At 49.1% G+C, this 19,896-nt stretch overlaps 1 protein-coding gene across 2 annotated transcripts in view; it reads left to right on the top strand.

Annotated features, from left to right (window-relative positions):
• The window catches only part of Plc21C (Phospholipase C at 21C), a 276,056-nt gene that overhangs the window by 119,956 nt on the left and 136,204 nt on the right, over positions 1-19,896 (top strand). For both annotated transcript variants that reach the window (XM_089555248.1, XM_089555250.1), the window contains exon 3: positions 9,713-9,781. In XM_089555248.1, coding sequence (XP_089411374.1) covers positions 9,713-9,781 — 69 coding nt within the window. The remainder of the gene's footprint in view (positions 1-9,712; positions 9,782-19,896) is intronic.

Here is a 19,896-nt window from a genome sequence, read left to right as displayed (position 1 = left end):
AGACACCGTATTCACTAGACGCGCCTTTATTCATTCCAAACCATCGAGCTGGCATGGCGGGCTGGTTAGCGTGGTCGTCTCGCACTCCGGAGGCCCTGGTTCGATTCTCCCACTCGACCAATTTCCTACTCGGTTTTATTAATCTGGCCTGGCTAGAAATGTTAATTAGGCTAATTGGGTAATTAAACAATTAACTAAACTCAGTCCAACTTACGTGGAGCATCACTATACCATGCCTTTAATTGGTTGCATGATTAGTAGCCAAAGTACAACTGGCCCCGTTTGAAATTCGCGCACTGTGACGTCACGACCATTTCGTTCAATTGAAACAAGGTCAGCGTAGCTACGGCGGCCACGCGAGGTGTCGCTTTGGTTGTCGGAGTGTTGCTTTCGCGACAAAAAAGTTGTTCCAAATCAGCTCAGGCTATGAGAGTCGCCGTAGTGGAAGGCTCAAAGTTGTTTCGGCCGCCGGGGGTTCTTTAACGTGCACTGACATCGCGTACAGGAGAGCAAGCTGCCGGACCACTTGGTGATGCGTGTTGCGAAGAAGTCAGCGCAAAAAAAAACGGTCGAGGGACAAAAAGAGGACACAATTAGACATTCACGAGCGCGTTTGTCCTCTCTTTTGTCCCTCGTCTGTTTTTTGCGCTGACTTCTTGACAACATGATATCGCGTAGTACGCGGGCCTCTAGAATTTCGCCTTCATCGAAATGCGACCACCGCGGCCGGGATCAAACCCGCGTCTTTCGGGTAGGCAGCCGCACGCTATAACCACTGAGCCACCGCGGCGACTGCCAGTATGCCGCTCATTGGCGATGTTAGCTTCTGTAACTGCCCCGGTATACTTGAGTGAAACTTCCGGCTACGCTTTAATCAGGCCGGTACTCTGTTCAACGAAATGTACGAGGTTGGTGCGAACCAGCATTTGAAATGCGTGGCCGCTTTTGCCCTGCTACCTCTGTATGCAGTTCGGTTTACCGAACTGGTTGATAGGCCGCCGCGGTGGCTCAGTGGTTATGGTGCTCGGCTGCTGACCCGAACAATGCGGGTTCCATCCCGGCCGCGGCAGCCGAATTTCTTTGGGGGAGAAATTCTAGAGACCCGTGTACTGTGCGATGTCAGTGCACGTTAAAGGGCAACTCCGGCGATTTTTCAGCCATTTTAAGTTAATGGCTGTTTTGTGTTCCTAAGAACCTCTTGTAAAGTGTACGATACAAGGTTTTCAAAAGCAACCGTAAAATAATTTTTAAACAGAAAAAAACGCAAAACTCGAAACCGAAACCGCAAAACCGAAACCGCGGAGGTGCCTTCGTGCGGTATTGACTGTGACGTCACGAGCGGGTTCGCCGCGCTGTGTAGTCCCCGAAGATATGACAACTACCCTGAGCCGCGCTGTTGACATGACTGAAAGCGCGGAGGACAGCTTTTCCGAGGCCAGCGAGTATTTAGAAGACGACTCCTTCGACGATTTTGGACTGTACGAGTCGCCTTTCAGGTATGATCCACCGCCGCGCGAGCCAGCTGAGTCACACCACAGGCCGCGTCACTTGCAGCACGGAGACGGTCAGAACTCGAATAAGTGATTACTTGAGTCATTTCTCGTGCATGCATTTGTGACAGAGTCGTCAGAACAAAAGTTAATGAGATGCTCCCGCCGACAGCTGTTCGTGTGGCCAGTGCCGGCCGACTCAGCCTGATGAAAGAATCTGCTGCCGGAACGTTGCAGCGGTGCAACTACGTCCTTACAGGGGCATGCATCACCAACAGTCCTCTCTGCGAAGCTTTATCTCGACGGCGAGCTTTTGGAAGCGAGTTCAGGCCAGCTACAGTTCTACAATCCAACATACGGCTTCTTCTTGACGGCCGTGCTTCGTTCAGCTGGCCGCTGCGATAGACGGTTGTACTAGAATAACGTTGGCACAGATTATGCCTCCAAGCGCCAGTTGAACAAAGCCTTAGCGAGTCCAAAGCTCTCTTTGAAGTACACGCTGTCTTCATAGCAATCTGGCGCGAAATGTTCCGAGCGCAAGCGGGAATGCTTCCTCGGAGACCAGTTTACACGGCGGACAGCTCTCACCAACTTGTCGCGAAGGTTCTTACCGCTAGGAAACCTACACTAGATCACGCCCGTTGTCACAGATCAAGAATTTGTGCACCCCACAGCACAACAGAAGTCGCTGTGACCCATCACTCTGGCGTACACATCACATCAGGCACGTTGAGATGGCGCGAAATTGCACAGGCGGTCGAAATAATTCCGGAGAGTTCCACTACGGACCTCTTTCTTCCTTTCTTCTTTCACTCCTCCCTTACGTCGCGCTTCGGGTGTTCATTACTGCGTCATTTACTTTCCTCAAAACCAATTTTCAGTTTTCCCCTGCACTGCCAACGCCAGCGCGCGCCCAACCAGCTTGACACGCCGCCCCGCCAGTGACGTCACAGAACAGTGTGGCCTGTAGAAGTTGCTCGATCAGTGGGTGCCGCTCGCGTCAGCTTGCGTCGAGGAGCGCTTGTCTTGAAAATTCGTGTGCGGAAAAACTACGCCGGTTTCAGGTGCGAAATTTTACATGAGGCCTCAGACTATCATAAAGAATACAGACTTAAAATTTCATTTCAATCGATGCACATCGAAAAATCGCCAGATTTGCCCTTTAAGGAACCCCAGGTGGTCGAAATTTCCGGAGCCCTCCACTACGGCGTCTCTCATAGCCTGAGTCGTTTCGGGACGTTAAACCCCATAAACCAAACCAAACCGAACTGCTTGCTGGATGCTAACTTCTCTGCTTGTTCAGTTAGAGCTTTTCTCACATGTTTATAGCCCGGGGGGTTTCCTTTTCAGCCGCATAGTGGGGCTCCTGTGGTATTCCCGTAAGTCCCTACGTTTCGGACGGCTGAGGACGAGAGTTCCTCTCTTCTCCGAGGAATTTTCCAGAGGTGAAACCTTCAAGATCCATACTTTTGACGAAGGCTCTAGGCTACGGAGCTGCGTAGTCCAATCTGGATGTTATCATTTCGGCGAATTAGCGCCCCAGAGTAGCGCATGAGCGTTACAGAAAATGGTGGCAAGTCAGCGTGTTTGCTTTCACCCATTTCTGTCGTCCATGTTCTTTCCGCCCAAACCGCCACTCCTGACATGAGCGCAGAAGCAGCCAGTGAATCCTGACATCGAACCTGAGCGTGCACCAGGCCGGTTCAGGAGGAGGAGGAGGAGGTAGAAGAGGAAAGGCAGGGAGTTAACCGGATGAATAATCGGTTTGCTACCCTACACGGGGGGAAGGAAGGGGGTGAGGGGATAAAAAAAAGAAACAGAAAGGGGAGTAACAGAAAATTGAAGTCACTCTAAAAGCTCAGTGTTCATTGAAGTCACAGCCTATCGTGCAGGCCAGAAGTTCGCAAGAAGTGGAGCAGTGCCTTGGAGGCCTTCTCCGCCGACGATCGCCGCGGCCAGTAGTGGCCGAGAATCTTCATTTCAGTCAGTGCGCGTGGATCTAGGCGCTCCAGCGCACGGCTGAGAGACTGCCTTTCGGCGCTGTAGACAGGGCAGTCACAGAGAATGTGGGTTATAGTCTCGTCATACCCGCAGATGGCACATGCCATACCAGCTAAGAAAGAAAGCAAACAAGGGAAGGGGATGAGGGGCTCGTTATAAATATGACAGAAGCCAACAGCCACAGAAACGAAGGGGCACAGGGGATTTTTTTTTTAAAGTTATTTATTTTGTGGTGTTGATCAATTTAGAATATTACTGAATATGTTATCGTTTAAAGATAACTAATTAGAAAAGCAGAAGAAAAAACAACCACCTGCCGCCGGTGGGATCCGAACCCACGACCTCCGAATTACGCGTCCGGTGCTCTACCTCTGAGCTACGGCGACGGCTGTCAATTCTTCTGCTTTCGGGGGTATTTATGTTTACAAGTAACTTAACCTTGAGAGTGTTCATCAGCGCCACCCACGTTCATAAGCGGCGGACGTAGAACGTCCTGAGTTACCGCAGGTGTGACGTAGAACGTCATCGAACGGAGAGGGTGGAAGCTGTGTGAGAACCCTCTTATGCTTCCTAAGGCGTCAAGGCTGCCAGAATCGAGGCCCTCGCTAAGCAATTAAGCAAACAAGGGAAGGGGATGAGGGGCTCGTTATAAATATGACAGAAGCCAACAGCCACAGAAACGAAGGGGCACAGGGGATTTTTTTTTAAAGTTATTTATTTTGTGGTGTTGATCAATTTAGAATATTACTGAATATGTTATCGTTTAAAGATAACTAATTAGAAAAGCAGAAGAAAAAACAACCACCTGCCGCCGGTGGGATCCGAACCCACGACCTCCGAATTACGCGTCCGGTGCTCTACCTCTGAGCTACGGCGACGGCTGTCAATTCTTCTGCTTTCGAGGGTATTTATGTTTACAAGTAACTTAACCTTGAGAGTGTTCATCAGCGCCACCCACGTTCATAAGCGGCGGACGTAGAACGTCCTGAGTTACCGCAGGTGTGACGTAGAACGTCATCGAACGGAGAGGGTGGAAGCTGTGTGAGAACCCTCTTATGCTTCCTAAGGCGTCAAGGCTGCCAGAATCGAGGCCCTCGCTAAGCAATTAAGCAAACAAGGGAAGGGGATGAGGGGCTCGTTATAAATATGACAGAAGCCAACAGCCACAGAAACGAAGGGGCACAGGGGATTTTTTTTTAAAGTTATTTATTTTGTGGTGTTGATCAATTTAGAATATTACTGAATATGTTATCGTTTAAAGATAACTAATTAGAAAAGCAGAAGAAAAACAACCACCTGCCGCCGGTGGGATCCGAACCCACGACCTCCGAATTACGCGTCCGGTGCTCTACCTCTGAGCTACGGCGACGGCTGTCAATTCTTCTGCTTTCGGGGGTATTTATGTTTACAAGTAACTTAACCTTGAGAGTGTTCATCAGCGCCACCCACGTTCATAAGCGGCGGACGTAGAACGTCCTGAGTTACCGCAGGTGTGACGTAGAACGTCATCGAACGGAGAGGGTGGAAGCTGTGTGAGAACAGTCTTATGCTTCCTAAGGCGTCAAGGCTGCCAGAATCGAGGCCCTCGCTAAGCAATTAAGCAAACAAGGGAAGGGGATGAGGGGCTCGTTATAAATATGACAGAAGCCAACAGCCACAGAAACGAAGGGGCACAGGGGATTTTTTTTTAAAGTTATTTATTTTGTGGTGTTGTGGTGAAGTTACCGCAGGTGTGACGTTCTACGTCACACCTGCGGTAACTCAGGACGTTCTACGTCCGCCGCTTATGAACGTGGGTGGCGCTGATGAACACTCTCAAGGTTAAGTTACTTGTAAACATAAATACCCCCGAAAGCAGAAGAATTGACAGCCGTCGCCGTAGCTCAGAGGTAGAGCACCGGACGCGTAATTCGGAGGTCGTGGGTTCGGATCCCACCGGCGGCAGGTTGTTGTTTTTTCTTCTGCTTTTCTAATTAGTTATCTTTAAACGATAACATATTCAGTAATATTCTAAATTGATCAACACCACAAAATAAATAACTTTAAAAAAAATCCCCTGTGCCCCTTCGTTTCTGTGGCTGTTGGCTTCTGTCATATTTATAACGAGCCCCTCATCCCCTTCCCTTGTTTGCTTAATTGCTTAGCGAGGGCCTCGATTCTGACAGCCTTGACGCCTTAGGAAGCATAAGAGGGTTCTCACACAGCTTCCACCCTCTCCGTTCGATGACGTTCTACGTCACACCTGCGGTAACTCAGGACGTTCTACGTCCGCCGCTTATGAACGTGGGTGGCGCTGATGAACACTCTCAAGGTTAAGTTACTTGTAAACATAAATACCCCCGAAAGCAGAAGAATTGACAGCCGTCGCCGTAGCTCAGACGTAGAGCACCGGACGCGTAATTCGGAGGTCGTGGGTTCGGATCCCACTGGCGGCAGGTGGTTGTTTTTTCTTCTGCTTTTCTAATTATCTTTAAACGATAACATATTCAGTAATATTCTAAATTGATCAACACCACAAAATAAATAACTTTAAAAAAAAATCCCCTGTGCCCCTTCGTTTCTGTGGCTGTTGGCTTCTGTCACAGCTAAGAAAGAGTAATGGTTGGTGAAAGCTACACCAAGCCAGAGGCGACACAGCAAAGTTTCTTCTCGTCTTGGTTGGCAGGATGGAAGCCGGAGCCTCAGATCGTGGTCCAAAGATTTTTAAGCGTGAATTGGAAAATTGGCCCAGGAGTGTGCAAAGTCTCTTCTTGCGAGGCCACCGTGCTGCACCGATGACAGAAGCTAAGGGACTCAAAGAGGCTCACAGCCACACTATTCCCACGACGCGGGATCCGCGACAGAGAGGGAACTGCAAGCACCGCCGACAGCGGAACGAAAAAGCGCGCATCTGGGTCCGTCGAGACGCTGCCGCCCTTGGGAGTCGCGGCCTCCCAACAATCGCGGTCTCTTTGCCGTTTTCCTCCGACATTTTTTCGTTACGGCTCGACGTCTCCGGAACGAGGCAGTGGCGCTGAGCAGACGCCTCACGTCGGCGCCTCCAGGGCTTCGATGGAAGGGAGTGGGGGCACCATATTTTTGTGCGCGTTCTTTCTGTTGCGAAAGCAACACTACGCGAGTCGCCGAGCCATTTCGCGGAGCCGAGGAAAGGTCATACTGCGCACGCGCGAGGACGGCGCGCCGCCGCCGTCGCTGCGCGGGTGATTCAGAGGCGCCGCCGCCGCGCTCGCCAGTTGCGCATGCGCAGTAGCGGCGCATAGCTAGCCTTTCGGGGCCGCCGCGGCTGCCGCGCGCTCTCCATCGCCTCTCTCTCTCTCTCCTCGTTGCTTTCGCAATCCTCCAGGTTTAACCAGAGCTAAACCACTGCCAATTTTTTTTTTCTCATTGAAATCGTGCGTGCGGCATTGGTATGCGCAGATCACCACGTGGAATTCGCTCTCGCCAAATAATTTATAACTCAATTTTTTTTCTCTCGCGCTGGTTTTGATTTAGCCGCCGATCGCTGGCTGCGACGTCCAGTGAGTTGTGAGAATCCCCGAGGTCACTGGATGCATACAAGAGCTGCGATCAAATCCACGCTTTGTCGTTCTAATTCTATCCAACTCGTACGTTAGTCTTCCCCAAGAATGCGAATGACGAGGAATGAACAAATAGCTATGGGATCGCAATCTTTTATATGCCTCGCGGGGTCTCAGTGTTGCCTCAACTTGTCTGTGACGTCAGAGCCACCGTTTGGCTGTTGAAACTCAGACATGAGAGAAAAATAAATGATGAATTATTTGCGAGCCTTGGTCGCATTCCACGGGGCGATCCATGTTTACTGATGTCTTCTTGCACATCGTTCTGAAGAATGGATGCGCAACCAGGCGCGCTGACTCCTGTTTTTATGCAGGTTTTATTTTGTCATTGCATTTGTTCTGCTTTCCTCGCAAAAAAAAAAGGGGACTAGGGTGGTTTTCTCATTAAAAATTGGGGAGGGACTCCCTTAGCTCACAATAATGCTGACCACGGGCGATGAACAAACTGTTCTGCTCCGAGGCTGGTAAATCTCTTTGATCGGGAGATCTTTCAAGTGAAACGTCCAGGAAACATCTTCTCAAAGCGCAGGTTTGACTCAAACCATCGAGTACCTCCAAATAAATTTGTAAAATGAGCGTGTCGAGACGAATATCCGTCATTTTCACATACCTGCAGCTGAGGGGGACAATGAGCACGATGGAAGTTGGCCTGTGCCGAACTCCCATGTGGGAATACAGAGGGTGTGGGCTGTTAAGTAGCGGGCGCTCTTTTACGAAAACAGGGCAGCCTAGTCCCCTTTTTACTCCTTTGTGTTTAGTAGAGCGGCACCGGGTCCTAACGACTCTCACCGAAAGCGGAGCTTTTGTAACCTCGGAAAGAACAGGAAATGCAGGTGCCTCCATCACCGGCCGATTTCGCAAGTAAAATGTGTGTGCGTCAACATCTTTTTACCCGGATCTCGGAGGCCACGCTACAGCGCCATTCACTTCAAAGGGGCGGCAACCAGCATGGACGCCACAAGTTTGAATATAGTGGCGGGAAGAACATGAAGTTTAATTTTGTACGCCATGAATGTGTTTCTTGTGGCCGGGCGAACGCTAACGTACCCCGAAAGAGCGAGGAAGTCGTTTTTTTTACGCAGAACAATAGCTGGATCCTAGGTGTGTCTTCAACGTGGCGTAGAACGAATTTCGGCGAGTCGGCAAGCCTGGATAGACGTAAGCAGAGACTACTGGCTCGAATGGACAGCAGTATGATTTGTGAATTTTAAAAATAAAAATTACTCGTCCTGTCTACTTAATTCTTTCCTTTCCATGGTTTTTGTTTTTAAGATTTACGTATTACCAACTAGCCCCTCATCGTACAGTGCTGGAAATCGCGATTTCTGCGTATTGAAGGAGCGTACGATGGGGGGCTAGTTGGTAATCCATGAACTAAGAACGAAAACCACGCAAAGGACGATACACAGGGAAGAAGTAGACAGGACGAGCGCGCTCGTTCTGTCTACTTCCCTGTGTATCGTCCTTTGCGTGGTTTTCGTTCTTAGTTCTGCGCATTGTCTACTCAGTGGAGCAAAGAAGCTGCGCATTCCTATTACCAGGCGGCATCCCGTGAACTGTAGACGCGTGGCATAGCGTACTGGCCTTGGTAGATTTTGGTCGGCGTCGGGGCACGGATTCATGCGCGGTGTTTTCGTGAAACACTCCGAACCGATCATGATGTAACAATAGCGCACAAGGAACACGAGGGACGAAAAGGAAACGACGCAGACAAGCGCTAACTCGCAAACGGGGTTTATTGCTGAAACACGCAATTTATACAAGTCACTTTGAAAAACACAAAAACAGAAACACGCAGCCCCTGCTCGGAAGCCGAAGTTAGAGGAAAAAACGGAATTTTAGGCATCAGGCGCCACTCATCGCTGTGGAAGAATCAGTTAAAAAATCCGTTATCAAAAAGGATGTCAGTGCAATGCTGAGGCTAAGAAATCGATTTCACAGCCTGCCATGGTAACAGACGGCTCGCTGATACACAGATTCTGACATTTCCTTATATGATATGCCTCGATTATATCGCGTACGCGCTGATCGCGATGTCTGAAAACTATGACGGTACTAGAAAAAAGGGATTCTTCCACAGCGCTGAGTGGCGCCTGATGCTTGCAATTCTCTCTTTTTCCTCCCACTTGGGCTTCCGAGGAGGGGTTGCGTGTTTATGTTTTACGTGTTTTTACAGTGACTTCCATAAATTGCGTGTTTCAGCAATAAACCCCAGTGGCGAGTCAGCGCTTGTCTGCGTCGTTTTCCTTTCCGTCCCTCGTGTTCCTTGTGCGCTATTGTTGCATCATGAACGTTATCCAACTTGCCCAACTTTCGGCTCTACTCCGAACGGAGCGTATTATTTTGACTTCCGTGATATTGCGCGCTTAACGAATGTGCCTGCTGCGGCCACGTCCTGGATGGATGGATGGATAGGAGCGCCCCCTTTGAAACGGGGTGGTGGCAATTGCCACCATGCTCAGCTTTTCTTTATTTATGTTTGTTCAACTGCGTTGGCAATTCTCACTACGGTTTCCTACACTTCTAACCTTATGTCGCAAAACCAGTTTTAATCGTTCTAACCTTCTGTCCTGCTCAGCTGCCGCAGCGCCCTCTGTGCTTTCCGCGCTGACTCCGTGTGTGTGTGTGTGTGTGTGTGTGCAGGAGACGGAGTTCCTGGACATCTCCAGCATCCGGGACACCCGGACGGGCAAGTACGCCAGGACCCCCAAGGTGAGCCCATGCACTTATGCCAGAATGGCGTGGATGTACTCTAACGTCTTCTTTCGGGAAATCTTGTGTCTGCGCCTAACGCCAGCTGGGAAACCGGTACGGGGACCAATAGGGAGTATGTTGCTTTGCTTGCTATTGAGCTTTCTATGTGCGTGCATATACAGCGTGTTTCACCCTAGAATTTACGCAGTTTTGAAAAATAGGCTTTTTCAGTTGGAAGAGCGATTTTTTCGCCATACCATTGTCACGAGGCAGTGCAGCCGGCCAAATCTTTAGCTGGCGTGCGCGACGGCCGCGTTTTCCGTTCTCCTGCAGCTTATGACGGCGCAAACTTGCTAATATACACCTTCATGTCCTTCACCAACTAATCCATGGAAAACTAGGCATCTCTCCAGCCCCCTATGTGCAGTTTTCTGAAACGCGTGGAACTCTTCGTCGTAATAATCACACTTTAGCACCATACTTCGCGCATACTAACGCTTTTAAATTTTCTTTTTTTCCCGAGAACTGTTGACCCCTACTGGTGATATCGACTGTTGATTTTGACAACGCACTTTGTGAGCTATTTTAGATTGTATATGTGCTACACTGTTGTGTGAATGTGTTTTTCTGCCCTCCCTGCCTGGACCCGAATGAGGGTCTGCAGTATTGTGAAAATAAACAAATAAAATTAATATCAAATTTAAGCACAGGCTCACTAAGCCCGTGCTAAATATTGGGCTTTCCGCAAGTTCGCTTCTTCCCAAAGCACAGGAGCGCAGAAAAAGCGGCCATCGCGGACGCCAGCTAAAGATTTGGCCGGCTGTACATCAGAATGCAGGTACGACGTGCGTACTACCAAGCTGGTTAGCTAATATTGAATAGTCTATTTTTTAACTGTTACTGTTAGGCTCCTTAATTATTGGGACCCGCGTACCTCACCTTAAGTTATATCGATATCAATTTTTGGAATGTCTAAAACGTTATCACCCTCGGCGCTGTGGCCCAACAAATTTTGGCCATTTCGACGAGTTACGTGCACTGGAGAGGCTGCTCTGCCTGCAAGCTTCTCGAAAGCGCATATGTTTTGGCGGGATGTTGGCAAGGTTTGTTAGGCCACAGCGCCGAAGGCAATCGGATTTTCAGTGTTCTAAAGACTGATATGCATATTAATTACGGTGTGCTATGCGTCTCTCAGTAATTAAGGAGCCTAACGGTAACAGTTAAAAAGTCAGCTGTTTAATATTAGTTAGCCAGCCTGCTAGTCAGCACGTCTTGGCTGTATTCTGATGTACTACAGCGCTTACAACGTTACGCCGAAAAAAGTGGCCTTCGAACTCAAAAAGCCCATTTCTAAAAGTTATGTAAAGTGTTAGGTCAAACGACCTGATATTGTTGCCCTCAGCAATGGTCGAGTTCTGTTGTAAAAATAAACGAAAATTAAAAATAGGCCCATTTTACTGCTCGTGGGTGTGTCGCAGAATTTTGAGCTGTCTGGTCAGGTCGCCTTCTAGCGCGCTTCCCATAACCCACTCCCCACCTCCCTTAATATTCTCTCAAACTGTACAAGAACTGCAGATTGGGCTAGTTGGTGTACATTCATAATGGTGGCTCAACAGCGCAAACACGCACAGACCGAGAAAGAGACGATGCACGCACACAAGCGCTGAACTTACAACTGATTTTTTTTATTAGGAAGCAGCACGTCATAATATGACATACACGAAAAAACAGCGCACATATGCGCAATGTCAACAAACTCCTAGTGCTGGTAAAAGGTAAAACCGCTTTAGAAGCACGTGTGCATCTGCAGAACCGCTACTCACTATGTAGCACTATGTTCTTGGTCTGTGACAGGTGTTTGCGCTGTTGAACCACCATTATGATTCTCTCAGAGCCGGAGGTGCAATCAAGTTTTTTTTTCTTCTCCTTGTCTGCGGTGTTATTATGTTTACACCAGAGCGTCGCAGACCGGCGTTGCGCGACCTATCTTTGGTCGCTCGGCTCAGGTTGCGGAGTGGCTATCGATTTTTCCCGACGCGGCTGTACAGGTCGCAAATTTCCTCCCTCGGTCAGCGGTGCCGCGGCAAATCAGGCGGTGGCACGTCACGTTTGTTTACATCCATTATTCCCCCAATGGGCGGCGGTCCCTGCTCGTATATGCACGTATATCGCCGGAATGAGTGCGGTGTTTACCTCGCGCGTTCCTTGTGGGTGAATAATGAAACTTTCCTTTTTTTTTGTCCTGTGTGGAATAGCAACTAACGCGATAGCGTGAAAGGTGCCGTTGCGCAGAAAATCCGGCGTGGGTGTTGTGGACGAAGTACCACGAGTGATCACTCTGGCAGGTGGCGCCCAGGGAGCAGCCTAGGAGGCAGGTGGGCCGCCTATAGGTCACGTGACCTTGCACCGAGTCATCACAGCCTGGCTGCCGGTAGTGAGCAACTGCCCATCCGTGGCAGGCGGCAATTAAATTAATGATTGGTCGCTCGGGAAGAGCAACGTGGGCCGCACAAGGCCCATCGCTGGGAGAACCTGCCATCGCAGGGCAGTGGCGCATCGCTTAACACCGCTGCACCACTGCGCCAGGAGGAGCATAAACACTCTCAGGGATCTGTGAACTTGATCAGGGTGGATGTTTGGGCGAGTTGGTTGCTCATGATGAAAAACTGTAGCGCTCGAGACGAGGACACAACGAAGACGACAACACATGCGCTAACTTTCAACTGAATCTTTATTTAATGCACAAACAGTTCTTAAATACTGCGCAAGCATCAAAATATCTTCCCACGAGCCTATCACACCGCAAGTCACTTTTCACATTTTGTACAAGCCATCAAGAAAAATCATCTCCTTCTTTGATAAATATACAGATGGGATGCTTACACAATTATCTTCTAAGTTTTTTATTTGTCTTGCTTCAACAATCTCCCGTGTTAGCTGTTTCCTGCTTCTGTTAATAACCTGGCATTCATCGAACCTCGGCATGCATGCATCTGGTTTGCATTCCTCACAGTGTTCTGAAAGATTACCTTTTTTATTTTCTATATTCCTATTGTGCTCCCGTAGCCTCTCGTCTAGGCACCTCCCGGTTTGGCCTACGTACACCTTACCACATGACAGTGGCAAGGAATACACAACACCTTCTGCGCAGTCAACAAATTTCTTGGTGTGATTCTTTGTACAACCTTGATGTTTCACAGTGTACGGATTTGTCATCTTACATAGTTTTGCCAGTTTATCTGGGGCCGAAAACACTACCTGAACGCCTACTCGTTGACCTATCTTTTTTAGATTATGGGAAATCCTGTGCATGTACGGAATTACTGCTGTTTTCCTACATTTCTCAGGCAGAGTTTGACATTTGGATTTATTCTTACGAATCATCCCCTCAGCCACTGACACCAAAATGACGTTAGGATACCCAGCCTCTTGTAACCGTTTTACCTGTTCCTGAAAACTACTGTTCACCTGGTGCCCACACTACTTCTCCAGAGCCTTTTTGAAGCACGTGTTGACAATGCCTCTTTTTATCAACTTAGAGTGCGCCGTATTGTAATCAAGCAAGGATTTGTTGGCACGAGGTGCATAGCTCCAGCAAGTGTGTTCTTGACCACATACGAGTTTAATATCAAGGAAGCGAATTTCTTTGTTTTCAGGATATTCACAGGTCAGCTGAAGTGGGTCGAGGCATTCATTAAAAACTTCTCTTACATCAGATGATACTTTGTTTAGGTCATCAGAGCTACTGTCGATGAGGATGAGAAAATCGTCCACATATCTGAAAACTCTGGTCACTTTGGAACCAGTTAGGCAATCATTGATGATTCTGTCAACACTTGCTAGGTACAAGTTGCTCAAAACCGGTGCTAGGCACGAGCCAATACAAACCCCCTGTTTTTGCAGGTAGGGTTTGCCCTGCCAGCTGATAAAGGTGGACTGGAGATAAAAAGCTAAAAGGCCTAAAAAATTCTGTACAGACACTCCTGTAGCGTTCTGGAAAACTATTACTCCTAAATCGTCTATGCAATCTTCGACGCACTTAAGCAACGTAAAGCAAGCACTTAAGCAACGCACTGTGAACGTAAAGTAGAAAATTACCGTCTGCATATATGAGAATTAACCCATTAGACTGGGCTGCTGACCAGAAAGACGCGGGTTCGATCCCGGCTGTGGCGGCCGAATTTTGATGGAGGCGAAATTTTAGAGGCCTGTGTTCTGTGCGATGTCAGTGCACGTTAAGGAACCCCAGGTGGTCGAAATTTCCGGAGCCCTCCACTACGGCGTCCCTCATAGCCTGAGCCGCTTTGGGACGTTAAACTCCAATAAACCAAACCAAACTTTAAAGTGGAGTGCAAGTGTCCTCACAGTTTTTGGTGTGTTGTGTGTTTTTGGGTTTGAACGACTGCGCAATCATCTCCAGAGCCTGTTATTTCTCTGCTTCGGTGACGACACAGGGGAGAATCCGCCGCACTTGTCTGCTCTGTTCCTATTGAGTTCATTGTTGTGGCTGGTACAGTGCGAAACGGATCACAACAAAAAAGCAACACAGACGAGCGCTGGCCTGCAACTAAGTTTATTGTTCAGAAAAGCGCATATTTTATACATTAGAATCGTGTGACACTCAAGAGCCTATAGAGAATTTTCACAAACCACTTTCAGTGGGTATATGTTTCACAACTCTTCTGCCATGCGGTGAACACCTATACGAAACGAACCCTTCCCCCAGTACTGATCAATTCGCGCTACGAGGAACATACACACGGAGCGCGAATTGATCAGTAGGAAGCACCAACTAGCCCCCGCTCTTGCAGTGTTAACCTTCCCCCAACCTGTCTGCCGTAAGTCGTAATCATGAATTATTAATTGACGAAACTTTTTGTTGCGAAAGCAACACTGCGTGAGTCGCCGAGCCATTTCGCGGAGCCGACGCAAGGCCATACTGCGCATGCGCGAGGAGCAGTGACGTCACACGGCGCACAGCTGGCGCGCCGCCGGCGTCGCTGCGCGGGTGATTTAGAGGTGCCGCCGCCGCGCTCGCCAGTGGCGCATGCGCAGTAGCGGAGCATAGCTAGCGTGCCGGGGCCGCCGCCGCTGCAGCGCGCTCTCCATCACTTCTCTCTTTCTCCTCGTTGCTTTCGCAATCCGCCAGGTTTAACCAGGGCTAAACCACTGCCAATTTTATAACCCAGCAATAAAGAAAGTGGCTTACACTGTAGTAGTCTCTTTCGGATGAAACGTGTTTCTATTATTTCTCTTCTTGTTTGATCCCGGAGGCGAAATAAAATTTTTGCGCTGATAAACAAAGGGCGGCACTTTTTTTCCCTTTCCCGCGGTCAAAGCAGTGGTTATGAAATAGGAACAGCTTGAATTCAAGAGTGAATTCAGGTGTTCAAGCAGACGAATGCCACTGCATCGGCCGGTTACTTGTATATACTTTCTTGCATGCACGGGATGATGATGGCATATAAAGATGATGAACCATCATCATCATGAAAAAAAAAGCTACAGTGGGAGCTCATAGACTGCTATGCAGGCAGAATCCATAAACCTTGCCCTGTGTGAAATCTGATATTTAAACGGGCTGAAGTTTATCGCCCTCTCATGAGTCTTCCTGACGGAATAGCACAGCCCGCTCATCTGATAAGACGCAGAGAAAACGACGCCAGCTTCGAGTTATCCAGCCGCATTTTTCAAATAGTGTGCCATTCCGTGTAGGTGTGGAATGACAGCTACGTTCTTATCTACCTTATCTCTTTTCGGATTCGCAAATCTCGCCCGTACTAATCACAAAAGCTTTTCATGAGTGGCTGAGACATCACAATCTGGAAATCCTGCGGGTTTGAGCCTATTTACTTGTAACAGCACACTATGAGGAATAGAGTCGTGACACGAGCTTTGTAGGCCTGAATGAATGCAAGACACTGCGATTCCTTTTTTTTTTACAAGGATCTTGGGGGCTGCATCCGGCATATGTGGTCATTTTTTAAATACTGCTCAAGATTTAAAAACTGGAGGGCATCATCCAAGGCGCCTCAATCGTGAAGGACAGTCTCTTTGCCTATTCGCGAACAACCCCAGAGCTTGTCCACTATTCTGCTTCTGAAGTTGCTAAAAAAAAGTAAAAAAAGCAGGAGGGCTCGGTTTTTGACAGGCGTTCCCCGCGTGGCAGATGAGTTATTAAAGGCATACCCTTCGAAGTGCTTTGCGCAAGGGCTCTTTAGTGTCGCATGACTGAGATATATAAAACGTGTGTTCTTCTAAAAAGAAAATATGCCCAGGCTTAGCTTGGTTAAGCCCATGGGCGTCCGGAGGGGGGGGCAAGGGGGGGCGGCTGCACCCCCCTGGAAAATCACTCACTCGAACCGTGAGTGATGGCCGCACGCCAGGGGCGGTGGTGCGCTCAGCCAAAAGGGTAAAAGCAGCCCCGCTTCGACGCTTGGTCACATCTGCGAAATGCCGCGTCCGGGCGCGCGTCGTTCCGCCGTTTTCAAACCACGCCACCGCCAGCTCTGCTGAAGGACGACCTGTTGCAGACATGCAGCGGCACCGGCGAGCATGTGCTTCGAGCCGTCTTGAGATGGGTGTCTGTTTCTTTGATCTCTAGAGAGATAGCGACACGGAGGCAGACAGTGCACAGGGCACAGGTCGCTCGCTATAATCATGATACGTTCGTACGCCGGCCACCGATGAATTCTTGAGGGGGGAAGGACAAATCAGCCGTGTCCACCCCCGCTTTGTCGGGCTGCTCAGGGGCAAGCGGGCGACGAGTTGGCGCCGCCGCCGCGCGCTGTCTCCTCCGATCCACGGGAGAGCTCGGTGCGGTAGAAGCGCCGCTTTCAGAACCTTCGGCAAAGGGGATTAGCTGCTTTTGTTCACGGCGACGCAGTCTCCAGAGGCGCCCCCACACCAGCGTTCCTTGCGTCTTCTCCGAAAACCAGCGCCTTTGGTCAACGCAGCCCGATGGCGCCTGCCTGGCTCGCCTGTCACCTCTGGCTGGGCCTCAAATCACAACAGCGCCCATGTACTGTGCGTGTCAGTGCATGGTAAAGAGACCCAGGTGGTCGACATTATCCGAAACTCTGTACTACTCCGTCCCTCATAGCCTGAGTCGTTTTGGGGCTCTGAACCCCATTAAAGCACAAAAACAAATTTTCCGGCCGAATTAGTTGCGGGTGTCCCTTCCCCTCGGAAGTCGCGCGGCGTTCCTTACACCCCAAAAGTGCGCATTCGTGGATATTGTGGCAAGTAAGCCCTTGCACGTGTGCGCGCCTCTGTGTTTGTGCTTCGGTGTTTTTAGTGGCGGGTTGTCAACGAAGGTGAGAACAACCAAGACAGCGGACGAGAAAACGACGAGCGGCGAGCAGTGTGTGTGCGGTTGCTCGACTGTGCGGATGCGCGAGCAAGATGGAGCGAGGTGTATGAAGCTGCGAGCGTGCATTTATCTTGTAAATAAGTTTTCGTTGTATATATAGTCATCTTTTGTTTTCAACGTACTCGTTCAACCATTTTTCCAATCAATATATATGATGACTGTGCACTGAGAGCGTGTAATGAAGCACAGAAATGAATTTATCACCCGTGTAACTACGCAATTCGCCCAGAAAAACCCGAGGCGCCTACAGTTGCTGTTCAAGGAAGACTGACTGAGTGACTGTAGTTGCGTGTTTGTGAACATATTGCGCTGTGTGCTGGTCATCAATTCGGGTGAGTCGAGAACCCGTATGTAGTAAGACTGAGCACTTCGAGTATTGATAGTATCTTTTTGCATTTTTATTAATTTTAATTGTTTCTTTGTTGATAAACTCCAATGTATCTCTACAATCCGCGCTTTAATTTGCTGCTTGTAATTTTCTTTCATGTGTGTATTTTACTTATTTTTTATTTATATATAAATAAATAAATTTACTCCGCAAATAGTGCCTTTTCGCTACGAATATACCCCCCCCCCCCTCCGGCGCCAACAACCAATGGGCCCCCCCCTGCAAAAAATTCTGCGGACGCCCTTGGTTAAGCCAAAAATGCGTTGCATATTGCGCGGTCTTTTTGCGCGAGGTATTGCTTGGCGGCACTCGATTTTCTCAGCAGCTTTTCCTCCGTAACGTATGGATGGATGGATGGATAGGAGCGCCCCCTTTGCAACGGGGCGGTGGCAACCGCCACCATGCTCAGCCGTCCCTTTTATTCTTTTTTTCTTTCTTTTCTTTTCTTTTTCTTTTTTCCCACATGGTTTGGTGACGTCACGTCACCACGAGACGTGACGTCACCAAACCACGTGACCTCACGTCACGTGGTTTGGTGGCTGCCCGGCCGCGCCCAAGGGCTGAACTGAGTGATTGCAATATGCTATGCATAAATATTGTTTCGAGTCAGCGCTGGTGTTGCCCTTTCGTCTGCTTTCCGCAGTGCCCCCTGCAGTGAAATACTACCAACGTCCCACATCCTTCTTTTTGAGTTCACCGTTAGTGGCCGGGCAGCGTTTCCTTCAGGCAGTGACGTCACTTCGGCGCCGCCAGGCAGTGCTGCCAACCAGGGCTAGGCCGAAAAAAAAAAAACGTGCGTTTGCCGCTCAGAGTCGGTTCAGTTTACACCAGCGTCACTTGTGGAAAAGTCGCAGTCTGAATTGGTTCATGGCTATGCCGCAGAGCTGTCAAGCACGCATGGAATATCGTTTCTGTGCAGTCCAAAAAAGCCGAAACTCGATATAGCAACGCAATTAGGTGCATGGTAAAGGGCGCGCCGCCAAGATAGTTCGTTCGCTCTTGTAAAAATGAAGATTAAAGCATCACTATGCATTCCGCATGCTTTCATATATGGTTCGCCCTGGTCGCAGCTGCTTTAGGATCTGCTGAACACGCAGTTCGGTCGTTCTAGACATGTGTTTTGCCCTCTGTGTGTTCTGGGAAAGAGGTTCTAATCGTAGGTTCTTGCCAATGAAGGCTTTAAATCTTCGCCCTTGGATTTTTCATCGTGAATGTACAGCCTTTGTCAAAAGTTTGGAGCCCAGAGGGTTTGCTTCTCAGCCACACTATGTGGTCCGTAATGCATCTCCAGCGCTCCAAATTTCCTGGAGGTAAGATGATTTCTGGTTCTGCCTCCTCCAATGGGTAGGGCTGCAACGAATGCTTCCGGAGTCCCACTACAAGGCTGATACCCATGCCATACGCGCACAAGAAATGGCAGTAAATGCTTAAGGCCTTAAGTGTGTTAATGCCATTATTTTCGGAGTTGGTGCTACACGCCCACATTTAATGCCATTATCGAAAGTGAGAATGACAATAACGCTTGCAAGACAGTCAGAAGTTTCATCTGAATGTAAACAGTGCTAATGAGCACAATATATCGGGAATGTTGTTCAAATGCAATGTAAAAATCATTTCCCAAAAAAAAAATACGGCTTTTCTTGATTTACAAGTCGAAAAAGTAGCCATAAACGCGCATGTCGGCACACAAGTCGAGAGTACCTGTCAAAAAGACGTTAGAATGGCACTCTTCGCATCGAAAATGCGGCATATATGGACGCCTCATCTGACAAAGTTACGAATTAACCATTTGCTACTGGTTAGGAAGTTGTTACTCATCCTTTTCTGCGTGTGGAATGGCAACGAGAGTACGCATTGCACGGGCGAATGAGTTGTGGTGAACTCAGTAGGTCGAGAATGGCAGTAAGGCTAATGCCATTAAATTTATGCGTGTGGCACCGCACGAATGCAATTAAAACTTAAGGCAGTAAGCACTTAATGGCATTAAATCTGTGGCACGGGTATTAGAAGCAACCCCCCTGGGCTGTAAACTTTTGACAAAAACTGTACCTAGTCAGCCGCAACGGTGCCGTAGTAATCCTTCCTTGTTTGGTTTTCCCAAATCAAGCATCTGTTCCTATAGGCAACCCGGACGCTCTGACGTGCTACTAATGAACCCCGGGTTCGGATAGCCCGAGTGCCACGGCAGCCCACAGCGTGCTCTGAGCGCGTGACCGAGCTGTGCAATGCAACAACGGATGGTGCAATATGGGCGCGGGAGATGCCGCTCCGTCGGACTCGATTGCGCGTCTCATTCGGCACTCGGTTAATTTCCCGACGGAGTACGCCACACCTACGCATCCATCTTGCAGTGGGTTCGACCGCCGCCACGCG

This window comes from Amblyomma mixtum, chromosome 8 (assembly GCF_055824585.1).
Source record: "Amblyomma mixtum isolate Tamu chromosome 8, ASM5582458v1, whole genome shotgun sequence".
Lineage (NCBI taxonomy): Eukaryota > Metazoa > Arthropoda > Arachnida > Ixodida > Ixodidae > Amblyomma > Amblyomma mixtum.
The sequence above is the reverse complement of the archived record's forward strand: the minus strand, read 5'-3'. Positions and strand labels throughout refer to the sequence as shown.